At 46.7% G+C, this 26,862-nt stretch overlaps 10 protein-coding genes across 10 annotated transcripts; 4 read left to right on the forward strand and 6 right to left on the reverse strand.

The window, feature by feature from the left end:
* The first annotated feature begins 261 nt into the window (after nucleotides 1-261).
* Nucleotides 262-2,162, forward strand: F4817DRAFT_337329 (oxidoreductase). The gene is made up of 2 exons (XM_049303286.1): nucleotides 262-633; nucleotides 726-2,162. Exons 1-2 carry the CDS (start codon nucleotides 581-583, stop codon nucleotides 1,792-1,794), a joined length of 1,122 nt encoding a protein of 373 aa, XP_049159091.1. The 5' UTR covers nucleotides 262-580; the 3' UTR covers nucleotides 1,795-2,162.
* A 120-nt stretch (nucleotides 2,163-2,282) lies between these two features.
* Nucleotides 2,283-4,544, reverse strand: F4817DRAFT_337333 (acyltransferase-domain-containing protein). Its single transcript, XM_049303287.1, has 4 exons — nucleotides 3,808-4,544; nucleotides 3,505-3,748; nucleotides 2,990-3,438; nucleotides 2,283-2,922 (listed from the first exon to the last, which is right to left on the reverse strand). The coding sequence occupies exons 1-4, from the start codon at nucleotides 4,020-4,022 to the stop codon at nucleotides 2,565-2,567; spliced, it is 1,266 nt and encodes a 421-aa protein (XP_049159092.1). The 5' UTR covers nucleotides 4,023-4,544; the 3' UTR covers nucleotides 2,283-2,564.
* Nucleotides 4,545-4,875: 331 nt separating this feature from the next.
* F4817DRAFT_106049 (uncharacterized protein) lies at nucleotides 4,876-6,398 on the forward strand. Its single transcript, XM_049297402.1, has 2 exons — nucleotides 4,876-6,184; nucleotides 6,239-6,398. Exons 1-2 carry the CDS (start codon nucleotides 5,242-5,244, stop codon nucleotides 6,343-6,345), a joined length of 1,050 nt encoding a protein of 349 aa, XP_049159093.1. The 5' UTR covers nucleotides 4,876-5,241; the 3' UTR covers nucleotides 6,346-6,398.
* A 471-nt stretch (nucleotides 6,399-6,869) lies between these two features.
* F4817DRAFT_315833 (carbohydrate-binding module family 43 protein) lies at nucleotides 6,870-8,750 on the reverse strand (the record flags this gene model as incomplete). Its single annotated transcript, XM_049300590.1, has 5 exons — nucleotides 6,870-7,086; nucleotides 7,138-7,615; nucleotides 7,670-8,092; nucleotides 8,165-8,588; nucleotides 8,670-8,750. 5 exons carry the CDS (start codon nucleotides 8,748-8,750, stop codon nucleotides 6,870-6,872), a joined length of 1,623 nt encoding a protein of 540 aa, XP_049159094.1.
* A 2,859-nt stretch (nucleotides 8,751-11,609) lies between these two features.
* Nucleotides 11,610-13,386, reverse strand: F4817DRAFT_106152 (Clavaminate synthase-like protein). The gene is made up of 5 exons (XM_049297403.1): nucleotides 12,946-13,386; nucleotides 12,656-12,886; nucleotides 12,528-12,601; nucleotides 12,295-12,464; nucleotides 11,610-12,228 (listed from the first exon to the last, which is right to left on the reverse strand). The coding sequence occupies exons 1-5, from the start codon at nucleotides 13,181-13,183 to the stop codon at nucleotides 11,691-11,693; spliced, it is 1,251 nt and encodes a 416-aa protein (XP_049159095.1). The 5' UTR covers nucleotides 13,184-13,386; the 3' UTR covers nucleotides 11,610-11,690.
* An 11-nt stretch (nucleotides 13,387-13,397) lies between these two features.
* On the reverse strand, nucleotides 13,398-13,705 carry F4817DRAFT_337342 (uncharacterized protein). Its single transcript, XM_049303288.1, has one exon. The coding sequence runs from the start codon at nucleotides 13,668-13,670 to the stop codon at nucleotides 13,458-13,460; it is 213 nt and encodes a 70-aa protein (XP_049159096.1). The 5' UTR covers nucleotides 13,671-13,705; the 3' UTR covers nucleotides 13,398-13,457.
* Nucleotides 13,706-15,125: 1,420 nt separating this feature from the next.
* Nucleotides 15,126-18,844, forward strand: F4817DRAFT_337355 (uncharacterized protein). Its single transcript, XM_049303289.1, has 7 exons — nucleotides 15,126-16,867; nucleotides 16,947-16,980; nucleotides 17,048-17,538; nucleotides 17,638-17,662; nucleotides 17,715-17,796; nucleotides 17,856-18,163; nucleotides 18,224-18,844. The coding sequence occupies exons 1-7, from the start codon at nucleotides 15,792-15,794 to the stop codon at nucleotides 18,455-18,457; spliced, it is 2,250 nt and encodes a 749-aa protein (XP_049159097.1). The 5' UTR covers nucleotides 15,126-15,791; the 3' UTR covers nucleotides 18,458-18,844.
* Nucleotides 18,845-19,055: 211 nt separating this feature from the next.
* On the forward strand, nucleotides 19,056-20,349 carry F4817DRAFT_106274 (uncharacterized protein). The gene has a single exon (XM_049297404.1). It carries the CDS (start codon nucleotides 19,328-19,330, stop codon nucleotides 19,937-19,939), a length of 612 nt encoding a protein of 203 aa, XP_049159098.1. The 5' UTR covers nucleotides 19,056-19,327; the 3' UTR covers nucleotides 19,940-20,349.
* On the reverse strand, nucleotides 20,294-21,581 carry F4817DRAFT_106304 (uncharacterized protein). The gene is made up of 3 exons (XM_049297405.1): nucleotides 21,575-21,581; nucleotides 21,190-21,517; nucleotides 20,294-21,000 (listed from the first exon to the last, which is right to left on the reverse strand). The coding sequence occupies exons 2-3, from the start codon at nucleotides 21,235-21,237 to the stop codon at nucleotides 20,686-20,688; spliced, it is 363 nt and encodes a 120-aa protein (XP_049159099.1). The 5' UTR covers nucleotides 21,238-21,517; nucleotides 21,575-21,581; the 3' UTR covers nucleotides 20,294-20,685.
* Nucleotides 21,582-24,040: 2,459 nt separating this feature from the next.
* F4817DRAFT_106336 (uncharacterized protein) lies at nucleotides 24,041-25,310 on the reverse strand. The gene is made up of 2 exons (XM_049297406.1): nucleotides 24,821-25,310; nucleotides 24,041-24,767 (listed from the first exon to the last, which is right to left on the reverse strand). Exons 1-2 carry the CDS (start codon nucleotides 25,167-25,169, stop codon nucleotides 24,463-24,465), a joined length of 654 nt encoding a protein of 217 aa, XP_049159100.1. The 5' UTR covers nucleotides 25,170-25,310; the 3' UTR covers nucleotides 24,041-24,462.
* Nucleotides 25,311-26,862: the final 1,552 nt, after the last annotated feature.

Raw genomic sequence — 26,862 nt, forward strand, 5'->3', positions numbered from 1 at the left:
ACCTACCTTGTAATTAGTTCCGTACAGAAAAAAAAAGAATGAAAATTAAAATAATGGGGAAGACCGAGTACCGAACAGTTTCTTCTGTCAAACTTCGCACAGTATCTCAATGTTCAATATTCAATATTCAATATTTCATAGAGTTACACGATGAATATATTAATATATCCAGTACGAATTAACGCCGAAACAGGTACGTAAAATGGAACCATTCGACCCGCAAATGATTGAAAAAGGAAACTTTAACAGTTGACCAGTTGGAGCAGAGCATCGTGAAAGCATCACGCAACATGTAAGTTTTTATTATATGAGGTAACTATCTCTAGCGAACAGTTCCTAGATGACGGAATATCACTAGGTTAGATCGTCTCACTTTACTCGTATGTAAGTACATACGTAGCGTAACGTAATAGATTATAAGTAGGTAGAATCTATCTCTCTCTACTTAAATGACTCGACTCTCCCAAAGTTTAGATGTCATGTCCTCAGGAGGTATTCGTTCATCTTCTTAAAACAAATACACAAGCAAATATCAACCACTCGTGTCTATCTATATATAAATCTTCAAAACGATAACATCATGGCCAACTCAACCACCAACCTACCGCTCAACGTGGGCGTCATCGGTTACGGGTAAGACGTTTTACTCATCTCATATATCATACATCATATATCCCGTTAGTATGCTATGTATAAGCTCACTCACTCACTTACCCCCTCCCCAGGTTATCCGCTACCATCTTCCATATCCCATTCATCACGACCACCTCAACCCTAAAACTTCACTCCATCCTGCAGCGCAATCCCAGCCAGTCCGGAAAGTCGGCCCCGCGTGATCATCCCGACGTGAAGCATTTCACCTCTCTGGACCAATTCCTCGCCGACGCAGACCTCGACGTGGCCGTCATCACCACTCCCCCCGAGACGCACTTCTCATTTGCCCAGCAGGCCCTACAAGCAGGAAAACACGTCCTCGTAGAGAAGCCCTTCGTCCCGAGCGTTTCCGAGGCGGATGCCCTGATCAAGCTCGCCAGAGAAAAGGGTCGACTGATCTGCGTGTACCAGAACCGCAGATGGGATAGTGACTTTCTAACGGTGCGGAAGCTATTAGCCGACGGCACGCTAGGTCGGATCGTTGAGTTCGAGACGCACTTTGATCGCTTCCGGCTGGAGAAGCCTTCCACCTGGAAGGGCACGCTCGGCATGGATCAAGGCGGCTCGGCGCTCTACGACCTAGGCACCCATCTAATCGACCAGGCATACGTGCTGTTCGGGATGCCACGGAGCGTCTTTGGCATCCTAGCCAGCCAGCAGGACGGGCTCTTGCTAGGCCCGCAGAACCCGGATCTAGATCCCGACAGCGTTACCGCACAGCTATTCTACGACAACGGCCTAGTCGTTTTCGTGCGTATCGCCAGCGTGAGCGTCGAGACACGGCAGCCGAGATTCTGGATCAGAGGTACTAAAGGTAGCTACCGCAAGGAGGGTCTCGACACCCAAGAGCCTCAGCTCCGGTCCGGCTTGAAGACGGACGACGCTAATTTTGGACGAGAAAGCCCGGAGTGGAATGGAAAACTTACTCTTGTTAATGATGACGGTAGTTTCCGCGTACAAGACTGTCCGAATGTGGAGCCTGAAACCTACAGCAAGCTCTTTGAGCTCTTTGGCGAGGCCCTTGTTCGAAATCGCGAAGAAGATTTGCCAGTTCCAGCATCGCAAGCGAGAGATGTCCTACGAATCATTGAAGCTACTAAAGAAAGTGCGAGAAGCCAGCGCCAGGTTCAACTTTCTTAGTGAAGCGTCTCTCTCGCGATTCTTTCTTTGATAGTATCGAATCAGTTTCTATATTCTGCCTCTGTCGCCTGGTTCGGGGTTTGAGTAGGCTCCCCAGAGAGCATCATACATCATGGTACAAATAGCCTACTATTATTTTAGGACCTCTATACCTCTTAAAGCCTAGGTTACACTCTTTCTTTATAGCGGGAAGATGGATTTCTATTCAATATGCCATCTCAGCGTCCGGGGAGCCTCATACGCAACGACTCAACGCTTCAGAGAGCAGCATATACATACTACAGCAGATGTTCTTCCAAGAACCCAATTATATCAATTCTCATGATCAATAATCATCGTTTCTAAAATATGCTCCATCAATTTACCTGTAAATTACGTGAAAGCACTCATGCTTATTCCGGCCTTCCCGTATATTGCCTATGTCGCAGTACGTTTTATGTGATCGTCGACGTATGTACCTAAATCTCAATGCTTCACAGGTACTTAAGCTAACGGAGAGGATATATAATATTTACCACCTATTTCCTACAAAATATCATACCCCAAACCATTGATCAACACAGTTTAGAATATCAGGCTATCAAAAATTTAGAGCTATGCATTCGCCCACCCAGTCCGAAACTCCCATCCCCTATGTTACATATTCTTCATGGTATCATTGATATATGTCGTCGCTGGTATCTAACGATAATTCTCTTCGTCTCTTACCATCGTTCATGCAACACCCGCACAGATTATCTATTAGCAAGCAATGACCCGCTATCAATCGACTAACCACGTGCGAGGGTACGCAGAGTTCTCAGAAAGAAACTAAATATCAACCCAAACGAACCAAGCATGACGAAAATTTTGCCGAATTCCCACCAATACTGAGTTCGAACTTCCGTCTCGATATGACCCTTAATGCCGGCCTCGTTTGCCGGAAATCGGCCTGTAGAAACGTACTGCTCCAGCAGAGCATCCTTTTCATACCATCGTTCACGAAGCCACTTATCGAAATCATCCTGGTTATCCAAAGGCATATCTGCTAGGGCAAACCGCCTCCAATAGAAATTGACCGATTTAGGAGGCCGCCCCTGAAAGTAGGTACTCGATAGGGTGAAATAGTCTTCTCCGTATTTCCCTCGGCTAATTGGCATGTTAGTTACTCAAGGCCATAGAGAAGTACTAGATATAGCAAAAGAGCAGCACATACGGAACGCCTTCGTAGGCTACGGTGCAATCATACACGTAGTCCACGGTCCCCTTAAGTTCGTTAAGGCAGAAGAACATGCCGGTACTTCGAGGTAACATCAAATGCTCCGTATCTTTCAGTCCCGTCTTGGCGGCCCATTGAGCTGACTTGATTCGGCCGTTTGAAGATAAATTAGTCCCTTCGGGGAAAAGAAGTAACCACATTGGGTTCAAATAGCTTTCGCCGTCAGGGTCCGTATGCTTCGTTTTTAGCTTCCTAAGCCTGTGGGCTAGACGGGGTTGATCGACGGCCATCTTGCGTGACATAAAAATGAAGCCGAGAAACATGCAGCCCGGTCCAAGGATGGGAATTCGCTTCAAAGACTCTTTTAGGATGATGTAGATATGTCCGTGCATGTGAGGGTTGTTCGTATATCCAACCCACCACAGATATAGCCAGTCGGTATAAATCTGCGACAAAACGTACTTGTCAGCCATTCACGTTCTTTGGTGCAGGCCATCAATCTGGTTCCAGACCTGGTGGTTCGCGATCATAACCATGCGCTCCGGAAAAGCGCATTGGACCCTGCCATCAGGCGCCAAGCTAAGCTGCCCTGCAACAGAAGAATCGCCGCTCATTCTTATCACCGTAGGCGCCCACCACTGGGTCATGGTAGTTATCAATAGGCCGAAAGATGCCTTGGTCAAGGACATATACGCATAGTAGAGGTCGCGGTTGGCGTAGTATAATGGGGAACCGATGATCTGAGTAAGGTGTATGCTGTATACATATCAGAAAGATTCCTCTTTCTACCTAGGGTATACGATGAGGGGCCATACGACAAGCAGCCACTTGCGAAATAGACAAAGACAGAGACAGCACGCAGGAACGCCCTAAAGCGACCGTACTTAGCCTTGCCTGCAGGGTGAGCGGTGTTCGAATCTAGCGTCGGTCCGGAAACGCCGGCCGCTGATTTCGGGTTCGAGGCATCGCCGGGTAATGGTGGGCGTCGCCATAGCTCCGCGGAGTTCATGGCGATAAAACGCGACAACATATGAGGGCAGAGAAGAGTTCAGTAGTATGTGGAGGGAGGAGGTAGTCGTAGGGAGAATAACGAAGGGCCTAGAGCTTAGGCGGGTTCAGAACGGTAGTAGATGGTAGGACCTCAAACGCCGCGGTCGACTGTCACAAGTAAACGTGTGTGGGGTCGCATCGACATCCTAGAAAAGTAGAAGTCTAGTTAGATTAGAGCCGAGGCGATGAGTACCTAACATAGGTAGACACAAGAGAAGGGAAGTGGATAAAGATGACTAGTGGCAAGGCGGGGAGGTTAGAATAGTCGACATTCTTAGGTTCCGTTTGAGACCGAGACTCTGGCGACCTCGTGCAGTTTGGAAGAAGATGGAATGTGTATATACCTAGGTAGGTAGGTAGATAGATATATATATTTAGGTACGGGACTTACCGAGAATTCCGAAGAATAAATAAATGATGCGGTATCAGACTCCGAGCTCCATGTTGAAATTATCGCAAGTATTATGCCACCTTTTTTCTTTTTTTAATAAGAGTAGAGGGCATTCGATAAGGACATGAACCTATGGGAATGAATACACGAAGTGAGTTTATATAACAAGAGCATCGTGGCTTAAGAGATGGGGAGATGAGTGGGATTCGCACTAAAGAGAGAAGAAGATTTGACTGGTCGAGTTTAATTGAATTTAGGTCACGTAGGCAGATGCATACATACATACATGTAGGTACATAGTGGTAGGCGGTTGCGGTTGCGGTTACCTGTATGTAAGTCTACGATTACCTAGGCTGACAATGACGACACGTGCCTCTGGTTCGTTTAAGGCAGGTCTAAGTCTGTAAGTTAAGCGCACATGTGAGCATGTGAGCATGTGAATAATAGGACAGCTTGCCCACACGTACCTGTATTCTTCCAGGGTTGCCTAGCGCATTTAGCATGGGGTCATGTGCATTAGGTGCCTTATTAGACCAATTGCCTACCAATTATTAATATTTGCAGCACTCTCTAATAACGACAGATCTCTTTAAAAGGCAGGACGGAACTAGGAAACGAGCCACAGTTTCTTGTGGCTCAAATTCTTCCTGTGGCTACGAATATATCTACATGTACCGTTAGGAGCTTTAGGTACATGGTTATTGATTGGTACAAGCAGGTCAGTGAAGCAGGTTGTAAGTAAGGTTCTATATACCATAAATAGGGACCAATAGAAGATTCATCAAGACCAAACCATACCACTACTCTAATGACCACTACTCACTTCCTAGCCTTTCCTCCGAGTCCGCTCGACAACGGACCCGAGGACTCGCGATCCCGTGACATCCTCATCTTCTTCATCCCTGGTAATCCGGGACTCGTTGACTACTATGAGCCCTTCCTATCAACTCTTCGGGAACTCCTAGACGAGGCAAAATCACTTGAGCATATACGCTTTCACATCTACGGCCAGAATCTAGCCGGATTCCTCGACGATGACCACGAACCTTTCACTTCGCAGAGGACACCATATAACCTCCAAGACCAGATCCAGCATACGCTTGCAGCCCTAAAGAGGCTACGCGTCGACTCGGGACCACGCAAAGGTCTTCCATACGACGAGGTCCTACTCATTGGACATTCTGTAGGCAGTTATATTGCCCTCGAGCTCTTTCATCAGCTCTTGCGCGACCCGGATTTAGCTCCGCATTTAAATCTTGGGTCCGGAATCCTCCTGTTCCCGACTATCCACCACATATCACACTCCCCAAGTGGGAAGAAACTCGACTTACTCCGCCAAACACCCATACTAGGCGACAATGCCTACCGGATCGCGCAGGCATTCCTGCGCCTGTTCCCCCAAGGCGCCCTCCGGTGGATCGTGCGCAGCGTAATGGGATTCCCAGCTCACGGAGCAGAAGTAACAACACGTTGGCTTAAGAGCCGGGACGGGGTGTGGCAGGCGCTGCATATGGGCATGGACGAAATGCAAGTCATCGGAGAGGACAAGTGGGATGAAGAATTGTGGGAAATTGCTCACGAAGCAGAGACGCACGACAAAGTCATACCCAAATTCTTTTTCTTCTTCGGCAAACACGATCATTGGGTTGCGAATCACTACAGGGACGACTTCATCCAGAAGAGGCAGAAGCAAGTCGAACGCACAAGACTCATAGTAGATGAAGGAAACATCCCTCATGCGTTTTGTATAAGTAAGCAAATATAACTCGACTCGGTACTGAAAAAGGAGCTAAAATAAAACACAGGACATAGTGAAGCCGTTGCTGAAAAAGTGAGTTTGTGGATTAACCAGATATACAGTCCTAGCTACGGGAGAGAACTAGATACGACAACGACGTCTTCAAAGAACTAGACTTATGGGGAAAGCGTCCGTGATATTGAGGGAAGGAGACGATATATGGAATATAAAGTAGATTATCATTGTGTATATAATACACTATTGTCAGAAATATCCCTGTTAAGCACTTGAGACCAGCCTCCACGAAGCAAGCATATGGCAATGCAAAGCCGTCTTTAAAAATGAAGTCATAAATAACCCACATCTGCCACTACAATAGGAAGACCAAAGGGCAATAAGCTTATCTCGAACATAAGCTGCGACGACAAAATAAAGGATGACACATAAGACAAAAGAACTCATACACCAAAACGTCCGCATCAAAATATCTACAATATACTAACTCATGAATACTGATAGTTGCAATTAGTTATTCTGCGAGTCTAATACGGAAAAAAAGCACAGCATCCCTTAATGCCATACAACGTAACCACTACGTATGAATCTCTTCGAAAAATAGCTTGGCCGAATTACGCCAGAATACAGGGACAGAAAATACTATATAAAAAAGCCATATTCAACCGTGTGATATAACTCCTTTATAGCATAACCATACCAGCACCAACGCCCATGGCCACCAACACATACAGGCTAATAACCATATCACCCATGGTCATAAGAGGAGTCATACGGACGGATGCAGGCGCAGCAGCATTCTCGCTGCTCTCACCGGTAGAAGAGGAGCTCGCGGAACCCGCAGTAGCAGTGGCAACAACGGCGATAGCAGAGCTGGCCTTGGCCAAAGATGCCTCACACCTAATCTATATTAGCTCATCGCCACAGAGACGATATTGGACATTTACTTACGTAGAGTCTTTAGTACCATCAACAATCTGCGCGGCACCCTTGAAGCTGCAAGCAGTGGACGCGCTGTTCTGGTTAGTGTAGTAGGCATCGAGGACGTGTCCGAGCTGCTCCTTAGCATTGCACATGCCGTAAGGGCCGTAGACACCGCTCTCAGTATCATGCTTGATACCGACACAAGCGGCGGCGTCGTTCTCACAGATGTAACCGAAGATGTCGCCATAGTCCTTCTCGTCAAGGTCATCGGAAGGAACACAAGAGAGCGACTTGTACATGCAGTCGCAAAGGGTGCTGTCAGGAGTAGGAGGGAGAGCCTCTGCGGCCTTCCAGTTCTTGGAGATGGCTGGGCACGCGGCAGGAGAGTTGGTAGGGTCGAAAGCAGCCATAGATGTAGACGAAGGCTTGACGTCAGCAAGCTTCGACTGTAAAACTTTGTAGTTCTTCATGGGGGTCGCAGTGTCGCCCTTGACCTTGACCAGACCTAAATAGCTATTAGATCCTGGAGACATATGGAGTTAACTAATTGACAACTTACCGTAGTCATTCTCCTCTTCGTGGAACATGTAGACGATACCGCCGCTGAAGACACCGGTCATTTGGCTCGAGTAGATAGCAGTGGTATCATCCCAGAGACGGCCTTCGGCACCACCAACAGTGTTGCAACCATACTCGGCGAAGAAGACGGGAACAGAGAAGTTCGAAAAGAACTTGACCTGGACATCATAACCAGACTCGGTGAAACTACTCTTGCCGCACCAGGAATAGATGTTGTAACCCCAGAAGTCAATCGCACTGTCCTGGTCACCACAGTTGAAATATTGAGCCATGTTGGCACGAATATCGGCGTCATCGTTCGCGGCATAGCCAACGCCCATCCATCGACCACCCTTAGCTGTCTTATCGGCGATATACTTCTTAACATCTCGGGTAGCGGCCTTGACGTAGGCCGAAGCATCGGCTGTGATAACCGACGTTAGCATCACCTAGAATTACTAATAGACTTAGATACCATGATAACACGCTAACTTACTGTTGGTGTTGTTGTTGGTAACCTCATTTCCGGAGAAGAAACCAATGACATTGTCATACTGTCCAAGGTTGTCAACGACACCCTTGTAGCGGTCGAACAAGGCAACATTCCAAGCGGGAGATTCACGGTTGATAGAAAGAGCTGGTTCACCCAAGTCGGCAACGACGTAGATACCGGCCTTCTCTAGCAGAGCCATACACGCGCTGTGGTCGGCTTTAGGGTCGATGGCGTATGTTCGGATGGTGTTCACTCCCAACTTCTCGAGTAACGGCACATCACGCTCGCAAGTCGTCTCGTCGGCCAGAGGATCCACGTACTTAGTACTGGAGTCCGTGCTGCCGCCAGGCCCACCACCAGCCTCTTGTTGGTAGGCAACGCCCTTGATAAAGAACTGGTCGCCTTTCTTGGTGAAGAACTTGTTTCCCTATCCAAAGCAGGCATGTTAGTCGTTTTACTCTTGCGCTCAATTGCTGGTGGTTTCTAAGGAACCAATGGCATTACATACCTTCATGATGATAGGGTCTAAGGCGGCAGCATTGCTAGCAAGCAGCAGGGATGCTGTAAGAGCTGATTGTAAGAAACCCATCTTGACCTGCTAATTATTTCTTGATCTCCGGGATCTCGAGTTACGCTGATGTGTCTCTTATGACGATTAATGAATGACGTAGAGATAACCTCGGTATAAGCCTTCCTGCTCTTCTGCTTCTCTTTTTCTAGTAATGGACTGAATAATGCAATAAGGAGTGTATGAATAACGCGTCAATGAGTGTGCGTAGTTGGAATAACCGGATACCTCTTATCCTTCTTCGCGTGCCGATTAATTACAAAGGCTAGAAAAATGAGAGAACTGTTAGAGACAGAGAGAGGGAAAAGATGTGGCATAAAAATGAAAGGCCTGGTCTCATAAAAAAGGGAAGAGAAGCAAAAAATAGTACGAGATGTCAAGTAAAGGAGAAGGGGACCCCGGTTCAACAGGAGAGATTAAAACTGGTTCTAGCCAATGGGGTTGTTCAGTTAATTGGTTCTGATTGGCTGGGACCACAGTTAAAAAGACCGATGTAGATTAGTGGAATACTGGGGCTTTTGCGGGTAGATGTACATACAGATGAACAGGGGGGAACAGCTAAGGGGGGGGGGAGGGGGGATGCAGGGGGTTTCTCCTAATTTTCTAGCTCTCCTAAATCCAGATTTGCCAGAGGAAGCTATTGTACATATTATTACCTATTTTTGATCAAGCCTACTTTACACGAGGCATGTGATATTCCTCCCGGTGGCTAGCTGGGAATGTTCAAACTTTTGAGACTTCTCGTGAGGATTTGTCTCGAAACGCTATAATATCTAGATGTAGGTAGGTAATGTATTCGATACATCATCCCCAACGTATGTACCGATATATATATCAGATGCGCCTACCTCATGTAGGTACATGTCATATTTACGGATCCGTACTAAAACGCCTATTAGATTGGCGCTAATATGCACTCTATCTCGTTGTACCTGTCGATCTTAGGGGAACTGCTAGAACTGTTTAACCAATTAACCCCGACCCATCTTCACTGTACCTAACACTAGTCGACAATATGCCGAGACTAAAAATGGGTCCTGATGGTTTGCTAGCCCCATCTCCAAGCGAGGCGCAGCAGCGAATAGTGAGACATTAACACCTACTTATTTTGTTCAACTCTGGTTCTGTTATTAGCTACATACTTACCTATTTTGCCATTTGTTTCCTTCCCAAATGTCTTTGTCTTACTTTTTGTTCAACCGAATCCTATCTATGTATATAAATCCTTTGTTGTCTGCTATAAAAATATAAGTAAGAATAGGTATCGACCAACCAGCCAACCGGGATAATTAACATACTTGCAACTAATAGCCTTTCTTAGCATTGCATTGGTTGATTGCTTTCTTTCGATTAATTCTGGTACTCCTATCTTCAAACAGCCAAGCTTTGCCAATTCTGCCAATTCCTTGCGCCAATTCTCCAGTTATATGTATGTAGGTACGGAATACAATTGTAGTAAATAGGTACATAGAGTAGACTACAAGGTAGGCCAAGGTAGGCTATGTTAGTAGGTACTTTGCAGGACAATTGGTCACGTCAGTCATTAGCTGCTTTTAGCTCTTCTTGGTAACGAACAACACGAGATGATAGCGATCTTCGACGATTTACATTTCTCCTTTTTCTGGTTCGCATGATCGTCAACTCCTTACGCACAACACACTTTTTCTACACTATTCTGTCAAAGTCAAATATCATGTATCGTAAATTACATAGGGGAAACCGATAGGCAGTGCATACGCCAAGCCTAGGATTGTTTCGAGACCGTATCGTCCCAAGCCTTTCCCCTTTGTCTTTCTTTCTATGAAGTGCTGTATCCCTCTACATAAAAGAGGCGATACCAGTTGGAATCGTCCCTTTCTGTGACCTCCTATGTAAGAACGAGACAGAAATATTATTAAAAAAAAAAAAAAGTGGCACACCTAACAGTATAACTATTAATAGCTGTCAGTATATGGTAGGTTAGGTAGGTAGGTAATCTTACTGTCTCTACCCGCTTGCTTTATGACATAAGAGGTCACTACTCATCCAGTCTCGTCACCAATAGATTGATATCTCACTGCCCCGATAAATGTTTTCCGGGATTTCATTCCGTACGCGGCAAGATCTTCGACCACAGCCGCGCTCCGAAGCCGAACAGCAATCATCACGTCTTGTTACATCTTACACGGCTACGCCTCCGTCCTATCTATTGTGGAACTGCCGATGATCCTTTATACAAATTTTCAGTTGAAGCCGGCAGACCGTGATATCCGTCCCCCGGTCGCATTAAAATGACTAGGTACTCATCTTCATCTCGGTGATACAGCTAGTATTTCCCTTATAACCCACACTCAATTTCGTTGATGACCTAGCATGTTTTATTATCCCTTGATCCCTAGCCCGTCGTATCGTGATAAATCTTGAAATCACTACATACGTCTTAAAATTGGATCGGTTGCTCTCATTATTCGTTATAATGCGCTGTAGTTACCGGTCATAAGAACGAGTGTTACCACAGTGTCAAGATCAAGTTAATCACCACGCACTAAACGCTCATTCGTTAACTCTGTAATTTCTATATGGTCATCTACCTACATAAAGTAAGTACTTTCAGTCGATGGATTGATAATAAATAGCAACTGCTATTCCCTTTAGTCTACACGGTTTTTCCCCAAGTATGATATACAATCAGGACCGAACGACTGGGTGATGAAATCTAAATTATAAGAAGAATAGTTAAGACTTTAGTAAAGTTGTAATATCTATTATCAATATGAAATTAGCAACAAGAGTTATTATTTGACTAGAAGACGTATCTGTATTTACAACAGATCGATACCTCGATTGCTAGACTGGTTCAAAAACGTTATCTTGACATATAATGTCATATACCATAAGCCATGGTCAAATTGTGTCATAACAGTATGACACAACGTAAATTTCAGAAGATCCTCTATCATTCTAAATCATTCGAGATGCCAGCTAGCTGAAAGATCTTCCTGTGTAGTTGAGCCCAGAATCATTCCCGCCGTCAAAATTATCGTCGTCAGCGACGAACGCTGCCGTCCCGTTAGAGTACTTGCACTCTATATACTCGGGCATTGGCATTATGGGATAGTATCTATCCATCACCCTCTTAGCTCTCTCTCCAAAGGTAGCGTCCCACGGCATGCTCATCGAAGGAGGGATGGGCCAGCCTAGTTGCGTATTGCGTAGCCATAGTCGCACTAGATGTCTTGATGAAGTATTACTATCTAGGTACGACTCTCTACCATGTAGAAGGGCAAGATTGTTGATAAATATAAGGTCGCCAGGCTGGGTATCAAGTTGTATCTGGTGCTTCTGTGCTGTCTCTTCGAGCACAACGAGTGCCTCCTGTTGCTCTGGTGTAAGATTCGGAATTGAGCCGTTGCGAATTAAGGGATGCGGTCCTATACGAGAAGGGTCCATCGAAATTAATAGGTTCCCGGCATGGTACTCTATTAAGGGGCATAGAACAAAGGGGGGCTCTCTTCTAGAACTTCTTAAGTGATGTCAGCCATGCTTGTCTTACTATTCACAGGTATGGACTATAGGTTCTACTTACGTTTGAATTGGCCAGTCGTGTTTCGCCAGGGCGTGAAGGACCCAAGGCTTCGTCTGTACTAGGTCGTTATAAATGGCGGCCATGGACGCTACGCAGGTACGCCCACCCTCATCGGCTCGGTCTCGGACTTGAATAGACAGGATTTCGCATCCCATATCATTGTGGAATGGCTAAGACTGTCAGCTTAGGTCGCAAATTATCTTTGTATCTTCTGAGGCAAATTAGCTACATACCAAACTATAGTTAGTATGTATCCCGTGGCGTTTCTCCTTAGGTACCGTCCAGGACTTGGACTCGGTAACATGGGCTTTCCCTATGAATTAGCAAGCGGCAGAAACCAACAAGATGCATATAAACTTACATAACATATCGCCTTTGGCATTTTGAAGACCCCTTTCGTCTCCAATATAGCTTGCAATCGCGAGAAAGAGGACAATATTATCCTCAATAGTATAATTATCGGGGTTTAGTCCACGAACAATACATAACCCGCAGCCACGGTGAACTTCAAAAGCGCATTTTTCAAGCCTATCTTGAAGGCTCTGAAGAGGGAAACACTCCCGTGTTACCTCGTCGCCATCCAGCTCGAGTTCTGTGCAGATCCTAGTTAAATCACGTAGAGCCGGGGCGCGAAGTTTAGTAGGAGCTTACCATGGGACGAATTCAAAGTCTCCTCTACTGCCGCTACATCGGGGCCATCTAGGTCAAGTCTGTGTGGCTGTATTTTGTCAGGTCCATGGATAAGGGGTGGAAATCCCTTGGGTGGCTGGGAGACGCCGTTTTGCTGCCGGGACAAAACATCCGCGGCAAGACCATGGTCCTCGCGATGCATCCAAGGCTGCAGGCTGACGGGATTTTCGGAGGTCTGCGGGACTGTGTGGGTTGTCATATTGATTCGTATAATGGTGCGTTTAAAGGAGCTTTAAGGGTTGTTTTTGAGGATGAGAATCCGTTATCACTTTGGCGACTTATAGTGGCATCTACTTAAGGCGTTTTCCTCAGAATACCAGTCTTGACGACTGGCTCAACTATGACACAAAGCTGTGTTCCATGCTACCTATCATTGGCTAGGGCTAACTCCTCTTTTCCTGGAATTAAAATAGGGCATTTAGACTTGAGTTACAAACCGAGAAACTAATCGCATCGACTTTACATGAGACCCCTTAATGGCCATACCGGCGAGACGCAAATAGATGTGGTAACACTATAGAGACTCGGGGAGTTCTTGTGGTCTCATCCGGCCGAATTCCCGGAAAGAAACTGTATCGCTGTAAATGTAGACTGCCATTCCTTCGAGAAGGGAGGGCCCTCGCCGCGGTAAGCGGGATGGTGGGTATAGTGAAGCCTAATACTAGAGTTGAAGGGCGGTTTGGCATTTTCGCAAGGAAAAAGGAAAAAGGAAAAAGGAAAAAGGAAAATAAAAAATAAAAAATAAAAAAGGAAAAAGGAGAGAGGAAGCCGCCAGAAGCTTCGTTACCTAAGCTCTTAGCCCGTCATCGAGTAGGTAACGTCTCGTCTGATGAGCGCCAGAGCCGCCCAAATTTACAGTCTGCCAATTCCCTTATCCCAACGAAGACGAAGCTTCTAATGGTGTATGGGCTACAACAGGTATGGGTCAGGGCTACGGAACATTGGCATCTTTAAGTTATTAAGGGACAGCGGTCGAGTTCACGTAGTACAATATTCCTGCTTGATGATGTGAGCAACCGCTTCCCCGGGGGCACACTCCCGCGTTTTCCCCCACGAACCTCAGGAGACATTGTGCCTAACGTGGCGACCGGGAAAAACGGAAAGGGTGCCCTTGCTGTAAGGCAAGACTAAGATGGGACAATGGCTTTTCCATAAAGATTCTATTTATTGGCAACGCACCTCTCGGATGAGTTTCCAAGGGGAGCGTCTAGTAGGACCACTATGGCGATTGGTCCTTATTTGTTCCCTTTTGTCGATCGCATATGAGGCTGTCGTCGAAGGGGAGTTGCGGTCCAGCATTTTGACGAGCAGGGATTGAGACCGGCGAGGAAACACATATGGCACCTGAGCCTGGATCTCTAGGATCGTGTAACTGCGGCATATGACGGCGACAAGTCCGCACGAATCATTACAAAGTAGGGGGATGAAGATGAAGATAGTTTTAACTATATGACTGCTGTAGAATTTTATATCTACCTTAGGTACTTATGTACCCATGTTGTAAGTGGAATATAAGTTATGTATTATTAGTTCTATGATGATGATGACCCGCAAAACTCGACCGGCGGCTGTTGAGAAGTCAGGCTGGAGGCCTTCATGCAAGTTTCAATCCTCATCCTTGTCGTTATTCCTTATGTAATGTGCAGTCCAAGACAACATTGCAGCATGCTGTATGCTGTACGAGCGGTACGAGAAGACACAGGCCGGCCCTGCATTATTACCTCTCCGTCTTCTTCTGTCATGTGTTAGGTACCCAGGTAAGCATACGGAGATGTGTGCTAGCTGTTTATATTGTTGCAAGTGTAGGTATATCTGTTAATCATATAACCTATTAAGCATATACACACGTATATAGGTTACTATGAATGTATATGAGGATTATGATGATAACAATAATAACAATAATAACAATAATAACAATAATAACAATAATAACAATAATAACAATAATAACAATGATAACAATGATAACAATAATAACAACAACAACAATAATAGACAGTTTGGGAATGAGAGGACGAGGGTCCTATTTTTTTTTTTATTCAATCTTTTTATATTTCTTTGTTGATTAGAAAACTTGCATATATGTAGTAGTAAGTCGCATTAAGCAGTGGCTTGACTTCTTGCTTTTATCTCGGTCTCGGTGTGGTGCGAATAATTTGTTAGTCTCTACATCCAGACCACTCCAATGGCCATTGAGGGGTCGGCTCTCTGGTCGGGCGTCGTGTGTATACCATAAACGTACAGGCAAATGCGTAAGCTTACTTCTTTACAACGTCTTGCCACAGATCACCATCACACAGCTTTTAAAGCCCGTCGCGGGGAGACCTTTGCATAACTTTCCGGCTTGACGATCGTCCAAAAGTAGCTATCTCAGGGGGGAGTTTTATTTTTCATCCGGCGAAAAAAACTCCTGGATTTGAGATACCCCGTCGTGCTGCATCCATCCTATCCTGCCACGAGAATCAAGCTGACCGGGGAGAAACTCGTACCCATATTGCGTATTACGAGACCAGCAGTTACCCACTCATGGTTCTTTGCTACACAGTATTTTCGCCGGTTTCGAATTTAGAAGAATTAAGAACAACGATTAACACCCCCCCTGCGCCACTTTGCTATTCTTCACCGGCCGAGACGACGGTGAATGTGACGTACAGCGTACAGCGTACAGCGAATCTTTGAGTAACAGGCAGTTTTGATACGCGCACACGCGCACACGCGCACACATGCACACACCCTAGTGTCAGGATCATTGTCGTTGTTAGCTGGCTAAGAAATGAGATCAGATCACTAGGTAGAGAGAGCCCATGATGGATGGAACTGCTGTTTCCGTGGTCCAACCTGTTCCCACACTTGTAAACTCCTCTTCAGTCCACCGCTCGACCTCTACCGGGGTTACGCCAATTGACCAGACGTCATGGAAACCTGGGAAACGGTCTCGGATCACATTATCCCCTTCCTCAGCCAACTATAACCCCAGTCCTCCTCCCCCTTCCTCACGGATCACGAAAACCAATAACTCTAAGCAAGATGGGTCCAAGCTGTCACCCTCATCGCTGACTAAACCGTCACCCAAGAGACGAAGAACAGCTGCCGGCGTTGTGACTTCAGTTGCCGCCGCCGTCACCGCAACATCGGACGATCTTAGGCACCACCCTTCTAATACTAATACTAACTTGGGCCACTCCATTCCGCCGGGGCCTCTTAATTACGGTGTAGAACCCATCGTATCAAATGCAACGAGGGATCACTTCAGCCTGTCACCTACTACCCTCACACAGGAGCAAGGTCCGAAAGGGTATGACTGGTCTGACAACGATTTAGCCCAATTGGCCTCAAGTAGCAGCAGCTTTCCCTCAGTATCCTCCCCGTTAGTCTCTTATCTAACTACACAAGAACCCACATCGTACTATAATTTTCCGGGAGGTTGTTTGGCAGATTACTCAGGTTTAACGACGCCCAGCTATCCTACCTATACCTTCCTCCCCCCTTGGAAGCCGGTGAAGACGCCAGACATGCTCGTCGAATATCGACCCCGTCTTGACGGTGGCTCCTCTTTTCCGGAGCGACGGCCACCCGGGTCCAGCCCCTTAGTCCTGGAGGGGCGTGATGAAAAGAATCCAAGCGAGCCTATAGATGAAGGGTGGGTAGATTTGGGGCTATCGATAGAGAAGGACAGTGCTAGCCATCACGACGGTTCCCCACAGGTTTCCGACCTCTCAGGTAAAAGCACTCCCATACCCGAGGAAGAATTATGGGAAAATGTCGATGAAGACGACGTTGCCATTGATGAAAACTGCCCAGTGTCTCACCCCGAGAGGCGTTCCCGGTCACGCCCGAGTAATCAGAACCGTAAGGAGACGGGAAGCACCCGAAAGTTAAAGGTAGATTCTTTTCTTAAACCACCCCTTTCTTACACGCCGTACTATGGTAGCGTCTTGTCAATAGCTGACGTGTTTACGGGCCTGCATTCGATGTCGTATGCAGAAAATAAAAGTAGGTAGACCAATTATTAAGCGTATGTGATGCTGCGAAATATTATCTACTCACACCTATCCCACAGTGCAAAGCAGATCCGAAAGACCCGCGAGGAGTTGATTGCTTGACCTGCCGTGACATCAAATTAGAATCTAAGAAAGTGATCCATAGACTTCCATGTCTGCGATGGAAGCTTGCCGAAGTCGCCCTTTTCCGCGAGGGTGGTCTTGATTTAACGAAACGATGGGGTGGTACCCAAATGAAAGATCTTGGACCGCGAGACTGGGTTAACAGCAACGACGTCCGCACAATTCATATGGTCATGGGAAGCCGCCGCCCGATGGTGTTGAAGGTCAAGAAGTTCACGCCTATTGGTGGGGATGTCACTTGTAAATACTGGGTTGATACGAAGGGGGAAAAACACAAAATCGATATCGAACCTTATGCTCTCGCAAGCATCTGGGAAACTGCTGAAAGATACGAGGAATATATATATGATTACGCGCGCCCGGCTATACGAGAGTACGCTCAAGATCGCCAGGTCGATGTTTTGGTGCGAAGGACTTACCAGGCGGCGTAAGTAAACAATTCCTCAGTGTCTGTGTCTGGACGATTTCACTTTCCACTGTCATGAATCCCGTCGAATGGAACAAATCTTACAATGTGTCTCCGCAGGATAGAATACGCTCAGAAGTGTAAAGTGAGATTATACACCCGAGTCGCGTAACATTCTACTAAGGAGCTGCTCTTAGAATACCTCGGTTGAATCGCGATTAGAAACTATGAAGAATGCGGTTCTACTCGAACAGTATTTTTACTTGTGGTTTGCAACTAGTTAGTAGCTTGTGGATGGTATCTCTGGGCCTGGTGGGATGGCTGACTTGGAGGAGCAGGAAATACTCTGAGATCAGCATTCATCGTGGGAGAAGAAACGCTGGATATGAAGGCAATAGATAACCCCGAATGTCCGTACTGTGGGACGATACCAATACCGCGGATGATCCCAGCGCAGTTCGACTCCCTCGGAAACCGGGTGCTTGTACGATCAAGAAAGCTTGTACTCGAGAACTTATGGAAGGTAATGGCGGGCAAGAATCCGCACCACTTTTACTTTGTTTACCTGATCGTGTTCATGCTTCTCCACGAAGTTTCGTTCACCTCTGCCGATAGGCTACGCCGGGCCAAGGACAATAAATATACTGTGAGCGCTGAGAAGCGATGCCAGCTCATAGCCGGCTTGGCTAATCTAATGTGTATGTAGGAATACCGATACGATCTGGCGAAGTTTATGGAAGGGCTCCAAGAGGGGGCGAATAATATCCTTAGCCATTGGCATTATTATAAACGAGACGTCAATACATTGATGATGGAAATAGAATCCGAGGACAGGAAGAACGCGGTCTGGGGAACTTTGAGCTCCGGCGAGGCGAAACTACTGATCGAAACGCACGAGGCCTATAGAAAATGTGAGCATCTTGGCCTTCTAGTGATTTAGGTACCTACACCTTCGTGTTGACTGACGAATAATATAATATACAGTGGCAGGGCAGAAGTTGGAATGGGAGCACGACCTTTACTTTGTATCGCAGATGTTTGAAGAAAACTGGCATCCGCGTAAGACATTTAGCCGGTAGAAATGAGAAGGAATGCACCTACACTTATATATACCTTATATATATATATACCTTAGGTATTGATGCGCACGCGAAGCAAGGGGGACAAAGGTGACGATAGTTGCTATCAGCATACTTCGGCATGGACTTAGCAGCTGGGATTTCCACGAATCACATTATATTGACTGCATGCCTTGAATAAGTTCGGACATTCTCTTGTGACTAAGAGGTATATTACATTTAATATGTTAAGATGTAGAAGAAAAGATGCAGCTTTTTAATTAAAATGCGGTCTGAAGGTTGTAATTCGTACCGAATGTAAGGGGTGGAAAGGGTAGGTACATGTAGCTAGGTAGAGCTAAGCCACTGTTGCCACAGCATGTACGACCCTACATACACATGATTAGGTACCTACGGATCAGTAGTGTAATTCTTATCTTGCCAAGTGGCCTCCTATCAATACATCTGTCATTTTAGGTATGTACATGTAGGTACCTGAAAAGCACCCGTACAAGGTAGCGACGCAATTGTAAAAGTCGCCAGATCGCATTTAAGAATATCGCCAATTCGTCGTTGTCTCTACCCAACCGACCGCTGCCACCTTTTTGGTAATTCGCTTGCCGCTCCCACTTTTGTCATCCACGATCCGAATCTGAGTGTTCTACAATTTATATACATTTACATTTCCTACTTTGTACCAAATAACCAGTCCAGCCTCGATTCTTTGGCAATCCGAAAACCGCACCGCCGACATGTCTTCCGAGCTCGAAACTTTCATCATGCTGCCCTTGCAGATCGACCCTCAGACCAAGGCACTAACAGCGACGTCCAGCTCGCGCGCTCTACAATCCGAGCTGGCTTCGCTCAACGCCTTACACCGCTCCCTCCTCGCGCTCGATACGCCAAACCAGGTCCCGCCCCCGCCACTCCCCGTGAACCCGAAGCGGTCGGCCAACGTTAGTAAACTGCGAGATAGCGGTAACGCCGAATATCGCAAGGGAAAGCACGCCGACGCCGTCAAATTCTACACCTTGGGTTTGCAAATGGCCCTGACGCGGCCGCCGTGGGAACCCCAGCAGCTGGTGCGCGAGGAGGTCGCTGCCCTCTACGCCAACCGCGCCCAAGCTCACATGGCCCTGCAGAACTGGGCTGAGGGCGCCTCCGATGCCGAGGCCAGCGTTGAGGCCAAGCGCGTCGGTAACTCGAAGGCCTGGTGGAGGCGGGGCAAGTGTCTGGTGGAGATGGGACGGCTGGTCGAGGCCAAGGAATGGGTTAATAAGGGCTTGGAGATGGAAGGCGAAGAGGGCGAGCTGGTCGCCTTATTGAAGGACATTAACGTAAAATTGGAGAAGAGTAATTCTTAAAGTGTACACTGGCGTTGCTTTTCTTTCAAGTTTTACGTTCCGAGATCAGGTATTCACTCTAAAGGCGTCTAGGGAGTTGGTTGGTAGGCTATGTATATATCATTCTTTCAGACTTTGTTATATCGTCCCTCATTGACCTTGGACCTGACTAAACCTTGCCGATTCCTGAAGGGCTGAATCACACAAGGGGTCGGAGAGAGGGGACATTTGACATGCAAGTGGATTGCCTGCTGAAATATGGATAAAATATGCCAGTCTCTAGCTTGTATCTCCCTTTCTAGCCTCTTCCACAATCTACCCTATGCATGCTCCCTAACCATCTAGTGATGGCTGTAACCTAGGAAGATGATTCCCGGGACTTATGATATTACCTTTTAATATCGAGCTCCAGCCGAACCCCTCCAGATACGCCTCGTCTATCGTATCCGTCATAGACAACTAGTAGGCTGACTTGGATTTGTGAAGGGATGTGATCCTGTCGCAAACTCCATTCCTCTTAGGCCAGATGCTGAATCAGCCTGCGTGTCTCGGTCCGTAGGTAAAGATTTGAATAGAAATGATATGTCGGCCTCTCGAATTCATCCTTAAGACCGACTAACAATGAGATAAAACGACGACAACATAAAAAAAAACAGGAAATGCTTTAGAGCTATCGCTGTCGCTCGCCTGGTATCATCCTCCAACGTCCTTTAATTACTTGCTTCTCGTTTCGGGTTGTTTCGTTTTCCTCTCGATTTACAGTAGCCTTAGTGTTGTTGCTTTTCCGGATCCTTCTCACGGATGCTTCGGTTCCTTGGCCTCATGACGGCATCTTGACTAGTCATACGACGCTCGAGCGCACGGTCGAGCTTAGCACCGAGGGCGAGCTTGTTAAGGTTGGCCGACTTCTCTTCAGACAGGACGACTCGCTGACTTGACAGAGCCCTATTCTCCATGCGCGCGAGCCCGGTCTCGATTTCGCGAATCTCAGCGTGCGCCGAATCGGTCGTTAGTACTGTTGCCGTCAATGACGGCGCTGTGCTATATGTGCTGTATCGCACTGATGCGCGGGGGGAGCCGATCTATATTTTGAACGGCGCGTGTTAGCTCTTCATGTCTCGGGATTGTTTTGTTTTCTATAATAAATGCGCAAGACCGATGATCAAACTACATAGGTTAATAGATTAGGCTGGCGAAACACGAGCCAGGTAAGATGAGAATGAGGTAAAAATAAAATAAAAATAAAAATAAAAAAGACATTTATTACGTACAGTAGAAGGCGCCATGATAGGGCGCGATGAATCTAACGAAGTAGGCATCGTTTCTGCGAGGTCTACCTAGGTATATACTAAATATCGATTTCTCTTTGTGGTGGGTTGGTTACGACAGGCTGGTTTTTATGACAGATTTAACTGCAAATGCTGACTGAAAAGAAGCGTTGGTTTGGGAGTAGTGGAAGTAGTGGAAGTAGTGGCAGAGTAGTAGAGTGATAAAGTGGTAGTATGGTGGTAGTGGTGTGGTGGATTCGAAGTTCGAAACGGCGCTATGCAGGGATGGGACGGACGAAGACGGGATTGAATCGATACATGTATGAATGACCTTATGCCTATCAATTGAGTAGTTCGCTGTAAGAGGGAAAATATGTTGGTACGCAACTATATAAATATCACACGATAGAAATAGTTACGAACAAAAAAAAACCATGGAATAGGGGGTGCTAAGCATCAAGAAAAAAAAACAGAATCTAGACACATAAAAAAAGGGGGGGAGGGTGATGGTGATGGTGTGTTAGGTACCCGTGTAAGTGGTTGAAATGCAGATTACATACCTACTCGTGGGAGCCGTGGGAATGCTACTATGTAAGTGCTATGTTAGGTTATATTGTCCAGCCAGCCTAAGGAACCCTGCGAGGCAAGCTGGATAGATCATCATAAAACGATCTGAGCGGTATTATATCATAATAATAATAATAACAATCGTAACTCCTTGCATCATGAAACTAACTCGTAAAGACTTAATGCATAATAGTTGACGTAAACCTAGGCGTATTGCATTGACCAATTTTATTATCTACTACTTACTTGGTATAGTTATACCTAGTTATTTGAATAAAATCTACCATCTATGTGAAGTTTGTATCCCGTCTTCCCCTGTCCCGCTGTCCCGCTATGAGTAGGTAACGGCGGCCACATGGCTCTGAACCCGCCTCTCGGCCACATGTATGCAGCATGCAGTCAGCTACCAGCCAGCCAGGGAGGCTCACCGATTTATGACTAGGCTATCTACCTAGGTACATATGTACCTATGTTATGAATAAGAAAATAGTTGAGAGTAGCCTTTGTCGTTCTCTTGTCTTGTTTCAAGAATGTCGTGGCCTCGCGTGCCGTTCTTTTCTAATGCATTACCTATACTACCTCATAATACCTATATGTAATTCTTGCCACAATACCCCCGCGGATTCCTGTACAGGAATGGAAGTTCAGGTAAAATGGTACCTGGTTGACTCCGCCCAAGGTCTCTCTTGAGCTCGGTTTCTGCTGATCATGCAACATGACGACTGCGCTATTAGATCCTGCGGTTACTGCTACACGCGTGAAAACCTACCGTACCTTGAAGTAAGTAGTTATTCATTACCTATACCCAGAATATTAACTATCGTCATGAGTCATTTTATCGTGTAGATATCTAATATAGTTATTTGCCTATGCTAGCATAAGTTACTTAGAAAGTCTACTAGTTACCTAACCTAGGATTATTCGTATCGAACAGCCCAAGCAGCCAAGGCAGATTTATAGCCTTGACGCCCGGACGTATTTTTGCTTGGCAACGTGTGTCTACAAGGTTCTTCCCCCCTCGTTATCTTTTGTTGGCGAGGAGTTCCATGGAGACCAGCACGTGGCCCAATGATCATCATGTCGATCTGCCAAGGAATCCCGTTTCTCTACCTAACCTAGGCAATGAAGGACCTCCATCGACCTAGACTCTAACCGACGATAATTCGAGGGGTAGCAGGCTCTAACCCAATCCTAATTGAGGGGGCCCTATCGCGGGATAGGTGATGATATGCGACTTGCATTCTCATAAACGGAAATGATACTGAATATGTAATGTATCACACTTGCAGACACATGCAGGGAGAGAGTTATCACTTCGTCAACCCGCCAACCCGCCAACCAGGCTTAAGGAATAGCCATTTTTCACTATCAAAAGTTTGGATCGTTGCTAATTGCAAAACATACGGCCAAGGGATCCCTGTCTGGTCCAGCCTATCTCACAGCTTTCGTCAGACCTGCATGTTGCGCACGTGGCGGTAAGGTAAGCTGAATGTAACCCTGGGGTATTATTGACAGCCTCCGGATGGCAAGGGTATTTTATACATACACATCGCGCAATAGGAGATGAGGTATGCAATGATATTTCATATTCACATTACTTGTAGGACAGCCTCTCTTTACACTCACCCGCTTCTAATAATGCCTCGACCCGCCATGTCTGTTAACTAACGTCCGTAATGTATTGAAGATACCAGTGAAGTAGTCAGCTTTGCCGCGAGGCCCAGACCAGATATATTATTCGGTTATTCATATTAAGCTCCTAACTGGCGGCTGAGACCTAGAGCGAAGCTGTAATTCTTAATTGAACCGCCGCCAAACGTACACTATTTGCTGAGCACCTATCTAGGTAGGTATCTGTTAAGGTAAGGCGCAATATTCGTGCGGGCAATGTAACTTCCTGTCCGTTGCTAGATATTGCGTTCTAGCTCCTTTTCTCATCCGCTAGACATTTGCCTCTACGTTGCAGAAACCAACAAGTTTTCACATTCACACTTCATAATAGACCCGAGTAGCTGGCAACACGCCGAGTTTCATCTGGTCTCACTCTGCTACCGGTCAGCCGGTTACAGTCAGTGGCGACCCGCTACTTGAAGCGAATAAGGACTCTCCTTTATCAAAGACGAATTACTGTCTCAGCTGGTGGATATTAAACGAAAGTAGTACTCATGTTGAAACCGATACGGGTTCCTTGGCCATACCTGGTTCAAATTAGCGAGAATTGAGGCCAGTTTAGTGATGACCCTATCTCGCATAGAACGGGGTAATGCTGAGAAGAAGCTGACCACATATGCTAATGACATTTCTACGGATGGGACACTCTTAGCGGTGAGGGCAGCGAAAAGACATGATACATTTTGGGATCGCTAAAGCGACGAGTTCAACCACCATCATTATACCAAGAATGACTGAATGACTAATCGTATATCTAGTACGACTCTTGCTAAGGTCCGAGAGCGGCAAGATATCAACCGGTCAAGCGTACTAGTAGGGTGAAGTAATGTATAGGGTACGTTTCACAGATATCCCTTTCTCTCCGCATGTATGCTATGGATACGATACAGCCCTATATGAGTATACTATCTTTCAACAACGTTTCCCTCCGTAACTGACTGTTATACCGAGTGAGTGTGGCCTACTGTGTCAACCCAAAAGCCAGTAGAGACTATGGTCCTTTTCTTTCCCTCATTGGTATAGACTCGCGTATACAGTTCAATGATGGATGCGGCCCTTGTTGTGTGATTTCTTCTTCCCGTTCGATATTTTTGGCTTCTTCGAATATTCAGCGCTCGTGTCGTGGCTTAGCCGACGGGAGCCTCGAGAGTTTGAAGTTGTTGACGAAGTGACTGGTTCGCTTTCATCTGACACGGCGGGACGACTCACGTTGTTGTGGCTGAAGTCGTACGCCGTTCCTCGCTTGTGTGCGGAGCCTCGCGCGGTATTATGAGCCTTGCGGCTGCTCTTCCCTTTTCGAACTTCCGCGAACGATATTTCCGGACTCACGCCTCGCGACGTCGCTATGAATAGTCAGGAGGATCTATTCCCATGTGCACAGCAGTTTAGTTCATACCCTCACAGGATGGGCTGCATGAGCTGCAGCAACCATGCCCACAAGGCATCTCCATCTCCTCAACCTTTCTTGTTAGGGGATTCCAATCCGTCCTACGGCATAATGAGGTGCACCACCCCTGAGTATTAGGACCTTTTCCGCAGACGCAGCAAATCCAGCTCCCCATTAGGGCCTTGAAGTTGCAGTTCTGCAGGGGACAGTCGACGTTGGTTGGCTGCGGCGTTGAGTAGATCGGGTTCGAGCAGGGTGTCTCATATCCCGTGTCCAGATCGAACATGGCTTCCGGACAGTACAGCCATTTGACCGATGTGTGAGAGCAGGGGTGATAGTGAGGGTGTCCGTGGCACATTTTCGCCGGTTTTTTGGTGCGAAGACTTAAAATATGACGGCACACGACTACGAGGTTAGTGTTTTGCCGAAGAGGACGAATTGATCAATCTCAACCCAAGTCCCGGACATCTTCAACCTCTTATATATGCTTACCTGTACTCGTAGGAACCTATGTATTTCTCCGGGAGCGACGTGAGTACTGGTAGCCTGTTGGGTCTTTTTCCTCCCACGCACAAGTTCCAGCCTCGATCATCCTTGTGTCGATAATGATGAAGACACACATCCCCCCCTATCTGGTGCGTCACAAGCAAGACGCCCCAACTCTGCAACACGTCGAGTGAACAAGATTTCCGGGGGTAAGGATCAGCAGCTCTTTCCTTCGTATTGGCGAGCGTGTTCCCTCGACCCAGGAGCGATGGCAGCGACCTGGGCGAGGTACAGATCTTTGTCTCGGGTAGCAGTGTGAATTAGTGCGACTATGACGCCCCCAGCAGCAGCCTACAGTCCAATCGCGATATTCGCGCTCCTACTAGGTCAGCCCATCTATGCTTATTCTTCCTCCCCCTTAGCCGGACTCACTATTGGGTACTTGACACACATGTGCATCATGTACGACACCGTATATTGCCGAGCGGGTGGGCCTGACTGGGTATAGATCTCACACGATCTGGGCGATCCAGCTAATTGCTTTTCACGACTGAGACCCGGAAGGTGTTCTAGTTACTGTGGCGTCATGTACGGTTCTGAGATCGACCAGAAACCAAGGAGCCGGATTAGGTTGGCTGAGGATCATTGCTTTTTTCGCTTGCTGGCCAGCAATCTTCCACATCTACCACTTCCTAAATAGACCTGCTCTTCAACTTTCAACTCCTTTCCGGATCGATATTTTTAGTTTTATTAAACTCGTTAGGGTACGGTACTCAAGGCCATCGTGAGCTATGAACAACATGTCCGTCATATTCTAACGCTCAGGTTCCCCTTTTTTTTCTTTTCTTTCCTGTACGGCTCTTGGAGTGCGATGTTATTGCTTTTAAATTACCTTCCTATTCTGTTCTCTGTGGCTCCCGTAACGAAGTATTAATCTTTCATTCAGGTCCGCCACATTTAATCATCGTATCTTACACAGCTTCAATGAAGATATGCCGAAACTAATCCACGAATTGAAGTCATCTTTTTATGCAAAGGTGGCCTCCCCCTATTCGTAGAGTTGAATATCGAGGCCTGGTTCCCAAACAGTGAACTTTTCCTTCCAAGATTCGCTAATACACAGCCCTTTTATCGCTGTAGCCCTCCTCCCTACTAAGCCTCAGTAGCCGCTTCGCATGTTTCACAGCAAATATGCCCACAGCGATACTCCTGTCTATCAATGATCATCACGCAACTACAACGACCTAAGGCAACGTTAGAAACCGCAGAAAGCCTTGATTCTTGATTAGAATTATGGTATCGACTTGCCTTGGTCATTCCACTCCTTGCCACACCAGCAACAGTTCCAATAACCTCCTCGTTCCTCGAAGGGACAGTTTGTCAAAGGGCATGTGGCCTGTGTCCCAAACTGTGGTGGGGGTGGCCAAGGCACGGCATTTCGAATGACCCTGCTACAGGTCCTCCGTTCCTTGCGTGACTGTCGAGATGGCGGGGGAGCATCCGAGCAGTAGAGGGTTCGGGTAACGACGTGCTCGCACCGGAGCGTATAGGCTGTTTCGGTACAC

Source organism: Daldinia loculata (assembly GCF_022478755.1).
Source record: "Daldinia loculata strain CBS 113971 unplaced genomic scaffold F4817scaffold_24, whole genome shotgun sequence".
Taxonomy (NCBI): Eukaryota; Fungi; Ascomycota; class Sordariomycetes; order Xylariales; family Hypoxylaceae; genus Daldinia; species Daldinia loculata.

Bases quoted from the DNA above. Each gene is read 5' to 3' on its own strand.
- F4817DRAFT_337355 (XM_049303289.1), top strand. From the start codon at position 15,792: ATGATGGATGGAACTGCTGTTTCCGTGGTCCAACCTGTTCCCACACTT. The intron at 17,539-17,637 runs GTAAGTAAACAA...GTGTCTCCGCAG, and splicing joins CGAAGGACTTACCAGGCGGC to GATAGAATACGCTCAGAAGT. The intron at 18,164-18,223 runs GTGAGCGCTGAG...ATGTGTATGTAG, and splicing joins CCAAGGACAATAAATATACT to GAATACCGATACGATCTGGC.
- F4817DRAFT_337342 (XM_049303288.1), bottom strand. From the start codon at position 13,670: ATGCCAAACCGCCCTTCAACTCTAGTATTAGGCTTCACTATACCCACC.
- F4817DRAFT_106152 (XM_049297403.1), bottom strand. From the start codon at position 13,183: ATGACAACCCACACAGTCCCGCAGACCTCCGAAAATCCCGTCAGCCTG. The intron at 12,602-12,655 runs GTAAGTTTATAT...TCATAGGGAAAG, and splicing joins TGCCAAAGGCGATATGTTAT to CCCATGTTACCGAGTCCAAG. The intron at 12,229-12,294 runs GTAAGTAGAACC...TCACTTAAGAAG, and splicing joins CACGACTGGCCAATTCAAAC to TTCTAGAAGAGAGCCCCCCT.
- F4817DRAFT_106336 (XM_049297406.1), bottom strand. From the start codon at position 25,169: ATGTGCCACGGACACCCTCACTATCACCCCTGCTCTCACACATCGGTC. The intron at 24,768-24,820 runs GTATGAACTAAA...GACTATTCATAG, and splicing joins ATGCAGCCCATCCTGTGAGG to CGACGTCGCGAGGCGTGAGT.
- F4817DRAFT_337333 (XM_049303287.1), bottom strand. From the start codon at position 4,022: ATGTTGTCGCGTTTTATCGCCATGAACTCCGCGGAGCTATGGCGACGC. The intron at 3,749-3,807 runs GTATGGCCCCTC...ATATGTATACAG, and splicing joins TTCGCAAGTGGCTGCTTGTC to CATACACCTTACTCAGATCA. The intron at 3,439-3,504 runs GTCTGGAACCAG...GTTTTGTCGCAG, and splicing joins TTATGATCGCGAACCACCAG to ATTTATACCGACTGGCTATA.
- F4817DRAFT_106274 (XM_049297404.1), top strand. From the start codon at position 19,328: ATGTCTTCCGAGCTCGAAACTTTCATCATGCTGCCCTTGCAGATCGAC.
- F4817DRAFT_337329 (XM_049303286.1), top strand. From the start codon at position 581: ATGGCCAACTCAACCACCAACCTACCGCTCAACGTGGGCGTCATCGGT. The intron at 634-725 runs GTAAGACGTTTT...CCCCCTCCCCAG, and splicing joins GTGGGCGTCATCGGTTACGG to GTTATCCGCTACCATCTTCC.
- F4817DRAFT_106304 (XM_049297405.1), bottom strand. From the start codon at position 21,237: ATGCCTACTTCGTTAGATTCATCGCGCCCTATCATGGCGCCTTCTACT. The intron at 21,001-21,189 runs GTACGTAATAAA...TTCAAAATATAG, and splicing joins CTATCATGGCGCCTTCTACT to ATCGGCTCCCCCCGCGCATC.
- F4817DRAFT_106049 (XM_049297402.1), top strand. From the start codon at position 5,242: ATGACCACTACTCACTTCCTAGCCTTTCCTCCGAGTCCGCTCGACAAC. The intron at 6,185-6,238 runs GTAAGCAAATAT...AATAAAACACAG, and splicing joins CCCTCATGCGTTTTGTATAA to GACATAGTGAAGCCGTTGCT.